Raw genomic sequence first — 8,689 nt, 5'->3', positions numbered from 1 at the left:
TAAATGAAAAGTGGAGCACTGTGGAGTACTGTTCTATTGCCAGAAGGACGGAGGCAGGCTCCACGTATACTGATAGGAATCCTGTATGGGCCATGCAGAGGGAGGGATATGGGGCCATGTGGAGAGCGTGTTGTCAACTCACAGAGTACCAGTGGGTGGGGGTGCCTGGCTGGCTCAGTCTGGGGAGTGTGTGACTCTCTCACTCTCTTTTTAAGCAGGGTCCACACCCAGCATGGAGCCCAATGCAGAGCTTGAACTCAGAACCTGAGATTAAGATCAAGAATTGGACGCTTAATTGGGCCACCTAGATGCCCCAAGTGTGTGACTCTTGATCTTGGGATTGTGAGTTTGAGTCCCACACTGGGTGTAGAGATTACTTAAAAATTTTTTTTAAAAAAGATTTTATTTATTTATTCATGAGAGACACAAGAGAGAGAGAGAGGCAGAGACACAGGCAGAGGGAGAAGCAGGCTCCATGCAGCGAGCCTGATGTGGGACTCGATCTCAGGACTCCAGGATCATGCCCTGAGATGAAGGCAGATGCTTGAACGCAGATGCTTTAATTGTTGAGCCACCCAGGCATCACCCACCCCCCAAATAAAAGCTTAAAAAAAAAAAGAATGTGTATGCATTCAGGCCAGCCACTTCTCTCCACCACTATAGCTAAGATACCTGCTCTGAGCCCCTGACATGTTGGCCTCCTGATGGGGCTCTCCTGTCCTACCCTTGCTCCTTAACGTCTGTTCTCAACACAGTAGCCAGTGTGAACACCTTGCAGTGGCGTTTTCATTTCACTTGGCACAGAGTTCGGCCCTATGTCCCCTGGCTTAGAGGCCCTCAAGGACCTGGCCCACAATCTGGCCCATACCACCCCAGTCAACTTGTCCTTTTTTCCATACACCTATCACCTAATAACATCTCCACACTTATTTTATTTGTTTCTATTTTATTTTCTGTATCTGCCCACGAGAATATAAGCTCCGTGAGTACAGGGACCTATTGTGCTCCTGCTGCGTTCAGAGCGCCCAGACCAGTGTGCAGCGGATGCTCAATGACATTTGTTACATGAATGAACGCATGGAGATGCAGTATGTGTGCAGACTATCTCTGGAATGTTCTCCAGGAGCCTAGCAAAAGCTGACTAACTCCTGGGCAGAGAGCTGGGGGTGGGTGGGGGTGTGCACTTCTCACCAGCATAGCTCCTCACTCGTCTTTACAAAAGGAGGTGTATGTCATCTTTACAAAAGGAGACAAAACATGCCCAGAAAAACTGAGTTAACTCAGAAGTTGGGGGGGAACTGGTCTCTGGGAGTGGGGAAAGTGCCTGGTATAGCATCCCCAGGCCTGAGCCCCAGGAGAGGAGGGGGAAACAGCCAGCCCCAAGAGGGCCCGGGGCATGTGAGCTCAGGCTGGGGTGGGGGGTGTGCGTGGGCCATGAGGTCTGCTCAGCTGGTGTGTACTAGGATGTCCTTCAGGGAAGCATGTTGGTGGCTGCCTGGGGGAAGTGGAGCACCTCTGTGCATTCTGGCTGCTTGTGCCTGTGCTCTGTGCTAAGCCCGAGGCCACCCAGGTCCAGGTCTTTTCCCAAGATCTCCAGAGTCAGGCAGCAGGCCAGACTAGGTTTTGGATTTGGGTTCCCAGCCCCAGGCACAGGACTTCATAGACCCCACCCAAGCTGGATCCCTCCCTACCCACCAGGCCTTTCCACCCTCTACCTTCCCCACCCAGGTATCAGTGAGTCAGAAAACCTGGTTTTCAGTCTCAGCTCTGTCCAGGACAACCTCCTTCCCTCCCTGATCTGTACTCTGGCTCCAGACCCTTCCAGGACTGAGTTTTTCTGACATTTAGGACTTGAGGCCTCAAGGCCTATTTATTTTATATGTGTACACACACACACACACACACACACACACACACACACACTTCATTGATTCTCAAACACAGATATTAGGGGACAGGGGACAAGCCCATTCCTGGCACTGAGAGGATGGGAAAATCAACCATCTGGGCTGGTGGGCTCCCTGTGCCAGGCCTGGAGACGGGCCAGGTCCTGCAGCAGTCTTCCTGGGGTCGCAGCCAGCAGGCCAAGCTCCCGTGCCCCGGAGGTCTACTGGAGGTAGGTGCGGGGAGCGGAGGCCTAGGGACGCAGGACTGGCAGACAGACGGCACAAACTGGAAGCAGGACGCATATGTCACTCGATGCTGTGGCCCATCCTTGGCCAAGCAGCTGGTCCTGGGAGTCCTGCTGGGGGCCAGGCTGGGTGCTAGAAGAGAGAAGGGGAAGCTGAGGGGCAGGCTTCAACACAGTGGGGTAGCCAGGCCTCCTGTTTGCCCTGCCCCCCTACCTGAGCATTGCCAGCTGCCAGCCTCAGGGAGGTTGTCCCCCTGTCAATCCAGCAGCTCTTTGATACACCAGCAGCAGAGGATGATATAGGCAAGTTCCTTCAGGGTCTGCTGCAGGCCCTCCCACCCCGTGCCCAGCTTCATGACAGGTACCCGGAGACCAGTGTCTCCCAGGACTCGTCTGAAGGAGAAAGGCAGGGCGTGGGCCAGGGGCTGTGTCTGGGGCTGCATGTGGCCAGCAGCTCTGAGGCATGTGGGAGCCGCCTCTAGTGCCTTTTATCCATGGCATCCCCACCCCCCAGACCTCATGACTGTGGGGACAAAGGCCCCGGGGTCTAGCACAGGGAAAGTTCTGGGCCCCAGAATAGGCTGAGTCAGCCTCCCTGGACAGGGATGGAGGCTGGGCTGAGGAGGCGGAGGGACTGGCCACCCCATCTTCCAGCCCCCGCGCCAAGCTCACTTCCCTTCCTCCAGCCTGGGTCTGGAAACTGGGGCCCTGCCATTGCCGCCTCCTCCCCCAGTGGCTGCCAGGACTCCATGCTCCTGCCCTCTCCTGTCCTCGGCAGGCTCCTACTGGGGCTGGCCTTCAGAATCACCAATGGGAGTGCCTTTCCAGTCTGTTCTGCACACGCCCCCACCCCTGGCCCCACTGACCTGACAGGCAGAGCCTGGCCCATGTCTACTTCTCCCATCCCCAGAGCAGGAAGACACAGACACAACATCAGCCCAGGAGAGGCATGGTTTATTGACAGGTTACACCCCAGGAAGGCCTCCCTCCCAGCTCCTGGAGCGGATGAGTGCGAGGTCATGTGCGGGAGTTCCGCTCCTCCTCTTCGTTCTCAAGTAGGTAGGCAGGACGGTAGGTGGGCTGTCCCCCTGGGCTCAGGCACTTCAGGGCCGGGTTCCTCACCGTGTTCTCCTGGCCCCCCAGGGACGTGTAGCTGAACCGGGAGAATGGAAACAGGTGGTGGGTGGCTCTCCCTACCCCACGTCCCCCCCACACCCACACTCTCCCAGCACTCTTACCCTCGGTCATATAGGATGCAGTACGGGACAAAGAGCTGACGCAGGAAGTCCCAGATGTCTCTATAGGTCCAGTCCTGGGAGGTGAGAGTGTAATCACCCATACCCCCTTCCCACACTTAACCCCTGCCACCTGGGGAGGGGTCCTTCCTAGGGCTCTTCTGCCTCTCAGCCTGATTCTCTGCCACAGTTTGTTCCTATAAGCCACGCCACATGCAAGACCAAGCCTGCATCCTGGCCCCTCCAGCCCCAACCGACAGGTGTGTGTGTGTGCCAGGGCAGGGACGGGCTGTCTGTGCAAGCCAGTATGGTGCAGCACACATTGTGTGGTCATGGAAATGGTCTCTAACTGTGTTGTCTGACATGTGGACACCTGGAACATGGTTAGTGCAAGGGAAAAAGTGAATTTTGAATTGTACTTAATTTTTAAAATGAAGATTTAATTCACATGCCACAGAATTCTTCCTTCTAAAGTATACCATTCAGTGGTTTTTAGTAATTCCCTATTTTGTTCTAGTAAGTGACAGTCTGAGTATAGTAAGTGGCTAGTGGCCACCACACTGGACAGCACAGAGCTGGCAAAAGAAAGCACAAGCCTGCCTTTAAATCAGTGCTAAATAAGGCCTGGTCAGAAGGCTGACCCACCAAGCAGCACAGCCTCCCCTGGATGCTGGGGTTCTTTATCTGAGCACCCGGCTCCGACTTCTCCCACACCCAGAAGCCAGGGTGCATGACCCACAGGGATCAGGGGACTGGGCTGGAGGCACCACAGCCTCTACCCTGTTACCAGCAGCGGGTTGACACGCATGAAGGCAGGCCAGCCGGGGTCAGTGGGGCTGAAGGGGCAGAGGCTGCAGGAGTAGGGGTCCGTGCGGCGCGTGCCCATCAGGACAGCCTCCAGCTGGGGGTGCCGCGCCTGCAGCTCGCTCAGGGCTTGCTTCATGTCGCCCTCAGCCTCCAACACCTGCAGATTATACCTGTGGAACGAAGAGGGCTGGGGGTCAGAAGTGGGCACTGCCAAGCTCCCCTGGAGCCCCCATCCCCAGGCCCCTAGTACCTCTTGATGGTATCCTGGAGGAACTGCTCCAGCTCGGGGAAAGGGGAGATGCTGCGGATATACAGGATCTGCAGGGGTTCCTGAGCATCGGGGCATTTCCTGGGGGGGTGTGTGGAGGAAGGATGCATAGGCTTTTGGGGAAGGCAGGGAGATGCTTGCTTGAGCTTGCACTGTTCTCCTTGGTTCCCCGAAGGACCCTTATCTTTCTCATCCATGACAACCACTTCCTATGTAAAGCCCATCTTGATCTCTCACTCCTCGGTCCTGGAGCACACAGCCCATCTCAGGTATGTAAATCTCACCTCCTCAACAGGACTGTGAGCTCCCTTCACAGCCACACATCCAGGGCTGCACCATGGCAGCTGCTTGATAAATGTGGTGGGGGACCACAGCTGAGAGGTCACCAGGGCTGCTTCCTCCCAACCCCATTTGCTGGCCCCCTTCCCCTGCCTGCCTGGGGCCACCAGAGCACCTGTGAGGGCTCAGCCTGAGGTGCAGGCTCACCTCTGCACGGCCGCATGGAGGAGGTGCAGCAGTGCGGTGCAGTCCTTGCCGCCATTGAAGCCCACACAGAGGTGGGTGAGGCCATACTGAGCCAGGGCAGTCTCGATAGTCTGCAGGGCACCTGCCACCTTCTTCCCCAGGGAAGACTCTGCAAGCAGACACATGAGAGGCCATCACATAGATACACGTGGCTGGTGGAGGGCGGTGGGGGGCCACGCTGCCCTTGATTAGTCTTTCTTGACTTCCACTGTGCGTTGTGTAATGTCCAGACTCCTGCACGCCCCTTGGAGTGTGCCCCCCTGGGCTGTTCAGCTCACTCTTCACCCCAGTGTCTTCCCTCTGGGGGCCCTGGTTCCCTTCCCCAAGCCCCACACTATTTGCTCTCACCCAATCTGGCTGACCACCCCACATGTATGTTACTTGCCCAGTAGACTGTGTCTAGTAGATGCTCAGATCAGGGCTGCCCTACCCGCTGTGGAGGCCCCATGGCACCCCCATCTCCTGCCCAGGCACCTGTGTGACGCCCACCTCTCTCGTTATGCTGGGCCTCTGAAGGGCACGGCGTACAACTGTCTTGTTGGGGTACAACCCTCACACCCAGCATGGTGCTGGTGACAGTCGGCACTCAGTCTACACTTATAGGAGCCATCTTCCACCCGCTCCTGGACTTTGAGGAAGCCTCCAGCAGCCCCCACATTCCTAAGCCCAGGGAGGCCCCCCCAACCCAGGCCCCTACCTGACTCTGCCAGTTTGTATACGGCCTCACTGGCCTGCTGCACAGCATCGGGCACAAAGGGGACCAGCGACCCCGGGGGAAGATGGGTAGTCAGGTAGGCCAGGCATTCTTCCAGGGGCCCTTCCTCCTCCGAGTCCAGCATCAGCTTCACCTGATAGTAGTTGCTGCCCCAGTCAGGGTAGGAGCCCAGGCCAAGCTTGCGCCCAAAGTGGGCCTGGGCCTCAGCCAGGATGGGGGCGATAGAGGCCTCATCAGCGGCCACATAGAGCTCCCGAAGGTGGAACTGCACAGCTGTGTTTTGGAACAGCCCCTTCAGCCCCTCCAGCACCCTCTTCAGCAGCTCGGGAATGCCTGGGAAGAGGTAGACGTTTCGGACGGAGACCAGCGGGAATTTGAAGGGCTGGCCCGTTTGAGGATCTGTGCCGTAATGCAGGCGGGCAGAGGAGGGCACCAGAGACAGCTTCTCCCAGCCCTTCCCTCCTAGGGCTTTGATGGCTGCTTCCAGCTCGGGGTGTGGCTTAAGCTCATCCCCGAAGGCCTGTGCTACAGCCTCAAAGGTTACATCGTCATGAGTGGGGCCGATGCCCCCTGCTGTGAGGACGTGGGTGAAGCGGCTGGAGAAAGAAGTGATCTCGGCTGCAATCGTGGTGACCTCATCAGGGACAACAGAGACGCGGCACACCTGGACCCCCAGGGAGCGCAGTGTCCGGCACAAAAAGTACGTGTTGGTGTCCTGAGTGTGTCCCTGGGAGATGAGATGGTGACAGTGAGTATCAATGCGGTGGGGATGAAGGGCAAAGGGGAAAGGGTGACAGCTGCATTTTCCTGATGCTGGGGCACTGTGCTCTTTGGGGGGTACTGTCTTGGGCTGCCAAAAAGCCTGGACTGGGGGATCCTTGGGTGGCGCAGTGGTTTAGTGCCTGTCTTTGGCCCAGCGCACGATCCTGGAGACCCGGGATCGAATCCCACATTGGGCCCCCGGTGCATGGAGCCTGCTTCTCCCTCTGCCTGTGTCTCTGCCTCTCCCTCTCTCTCTGTCTCTGTGTGACTATCATAAAAAAAAACAAAACAAAACAAAAAAAGCCTGGACTGGGCACAGGAGTGAGAAAATCCAGCTGAACAGTCAGGGGTAGCATGATCCACCCTGGGCCTTCTTTGCATTTGAACCTTGACCTCAGATATGCTTATGGATTCCATGGTCAATTCTATTGTGGATGACTCATCCACTACCTCACCAGTCCTGCCAGTTTCAATCCCCTGGCTCCCCGCACTTACTAGGCATTTCTACCATATTCCTGGCTGTTGTCACTTTGGTTAGTGGCATCCCCAGACACTGTCCATAGCCAGTTGGGCACTTCTGTTGTCAACTCTACTGAAATGTCTCCGCACTTCTGCTCTCTGTCCTTACTACCACCATGCAGGTCTTTGGCACCTTTTATCTGGACAGTAGTGACAGTCCCTGGCCAGGCTCCCAGCCTCCAGCCACAGTGCTCTGCCCCAGGCCTCCTGACTAACCTTTCTAATGTGCTACTGTGATTGCACCACTCTTGGGCTCAAAAGCCATGTGTTGTTTCCAACCATATTCTGATTAAAGTTCAAATTCCTTTGCAGAATATTTGAGGCTGCCTGTCTATGGGTGTAGATCTGACGCTCTTCCCTGGCCCCATCTCCTTCTGCTTCTTTACAGGGGGCTTCGTAGGTAAGGGTTGCTCTGGAGGAAGAGAGAATGGGCTTGGAATCCCAGCTCTACCACTCCTGAGCTCTGTAATCTTGGGCAAACTTCTCAGTCTCATCATCTAAAAACTGAGATTTATAAAAGTATCAAATCTCATGGGAATGCTCTAAGGATTAGTTAAGACCGCGTATTGATATAATAAGCACACTGCCAGGCCCCAGTAAGCACTCAAAAAACGGGTCAATATTAGTTATTACAAGCCTGATGCCATGACCTCTCCTAAGACTTCCCTCATTGTTCTGAGGGATTTCCTCCATCTAGTCCTCTCCTGTTTTGCTTACTCATGCACTGCACCTCCTTCACGGGATGGACTCCCGCTGGTTCCTGTAAAGCCCTCCTACCGCTATGAAAATGCTTGGCAAATTGTAGCAACTTCGCTGCAAGTTTTCAACAGAGTAACTGGAAGAACATGTTGGACCCACTACAGGGACCTGGTGGGCAAGGGGGCGCCCCCGGTCGGCCTCCCTCAGCAAGGTGCAGCAGGCTCTAGAGGACGGGCGGCGCCCACCCCCCCTCTCCGTCCCAGACACACCTTGAGGATCTCATCTCCAACAATGATGATGCCCGCCGTCACGCTGCGCCCTGGGGGAGGTGCAAAGGCCCTAGATGCCATGGTCCTGCCTTCTCTGCCCCTCTGCACGGCCCTCCAGTAGCCACCCAGGGCCCCAAATAGGGGTCGGAAGCAGGGGAGTCGCGCCAGGTCTACAGGGCACTGGGGGCCATAGCCTGAAAACAGGGGGGTCTGGGGTCAAGGGAACCTGGAGGAGCCAGAAAGGACACGGGGAGGGCATGAGGGCACGCTCTTCCTCAGAGAAAGACCTCGCCAGGCCCCTGACAAGACTTTTATCCCTGCCTCTAAGAATTGCGTTCTCAAACCCCAGCCCCGGCCTCTTCCATGCCTTCTAAGCTCGGCTACAGTGTCCTTAAAATGTCCTGCTCTCCGAGCACCCACAGCCGAGCGCGGCCACCTGCACCTTTAAAGACCTCTTCTCTTCGGGGCACCTGTCCCTTTAAGCGTCTTGCCCCCTCCGCCCGGGACTGGAGCGCAGGCGCCCCTCCCTCAGGCGCCCGCACCCCTTCTGGCCGGAGTCCCGTCTCCCCGCCCCGCTGCAGCCCGCCCCGCTCTCCCAGGTCCGCACCTGCCTCTCGGGCCCTTCCCCGGCTCGTGCCCTCTGCTCCCGCACGTCCCGAGCGACATCCGCACGCAGAGTCCCACCCCAGACCCGCACCTTCTCACGGCGGTTGGTCACCGTGGCTGTCGCTCAGACGGCCTCCAAGGGCCCATTGGTGC

At 56.9% G+C, this 8,689-nt stretch overlaps 2 protein-coding genes across 3 annotated transcripts; both read right to left on the bottom strand.

The window, feature by feature from the left end:
* Window positions 1–925: 925 nt before the first annotated feature.
* On the bottom strand, window positions 926–2,946 carry LOC121485090 (lens epithelial protein). The gene is made up of 2 exons (XM_041745121.1): window positions 2,346–2,946; window positions 926–2,264 (listed from the first exon to the last, which is right to left on the bottom strand). The coding sequence occupies exon 1, from the start codon at window positions 2,572–2,574 to the stop codon at window positions 2,389–2,391; it is 186 nt and encodes a 61-aa protein (XP_041601055.1). The 5' UTR covers window positions 2,575–2,946; the 3' UTR covers window positions 926–2,264; window positions 2,346–2,388.
* Window positions 2,947–3,069: 123 nt separating this feature from the next.
* Window positions 3,070–8,062, bottom strand: FLAD1 (flavin adenine dinucleotide synthetase 1). Of its 2 annotated transcripts, none has more exons than XM_041745086.1 (7): window positions 7,931–8,062; window positions 5,664–6,408; window positions 4,928–5,075; window positions 4,424–4,522; window positions 4,146–4,343; window positions 3,370–3,443; window positions 3,070–3,284 (listed from the first exon to the last, which is right to left on the bottom strand). In XM_041745086.1, exons 1-7 carry the CDS (start codon window positions 8,009–8,011, stop codon window positions 3,250–3,252), a joined length of 1,380 nt encoding a protein of 459 aa, XP_041601020.1. In that variant the 5' UTR covers window positions 8,012–8,062; the 3' UTR covers window positions 3,070–3,249. The 2 variants fall into 2 exon arrangements, with proteins under 2 accessions (XP_041601020.1, XP_041601014.1); XM_041745080.1 differs by having other exon boundaries at window positions 4,154–4,343.
* Window positions 8,063–8,689: the final 627 nt, after the last annotated feature.

The sequence above is a fragment of the Vulpes lagopus genome, chromosome 1 (assembly GCF_018345385.1).
Source record: "Vulpes lagopus strain Blue_001 chromosome 1, ASM1834538v1, whole genome shotgun sequence".
Classification (NCBI taxonomy): Eukaryota; Metazoa; Chordata; class Mammalia; order Carnivora; family Canidae; genus Vulpes; species Vulpes lagopus.
This window is presented reverse-complemented; position numbering and strand designations above follow the sequence as displayed.

What these genes read in the sequence shown, in the direction of transcription:
- FLAD1 (XM_041745080.1), bottom strand. Translation starts at nt 8,011, where the DNA reads ATGGCATCTAGGGCCTTTGCACCTCCCCCAGGGCGCAGCGTGACGGCG. An exon ending in TTGGAGATGAGATCCTCAAG is followed by an intron (nt 6,409 to 7,930) that starts GTGTGTCTGGGA and finishes CTCATCTCCCAG; the next exon opens with GGACACACTCAGGACACCAA. An exon ending in CTCCATGCGGCCGTGCAGAG is followed by an intron (nt 4,523 to 4,927) that starts GTGAGCCTGCAC and finishes ACACCCCCCCAG; the next exon opens with GAAATGCCCCGATGCTCAGG.
- LOC121485090 (XM_041745121.1), bottom strand. Translation starts at nt 2,574, where the DNA reads ATGCAGCCCCAGACACAGCCCCTGGCCCACGCCCTGCCTTTCTCCTTC.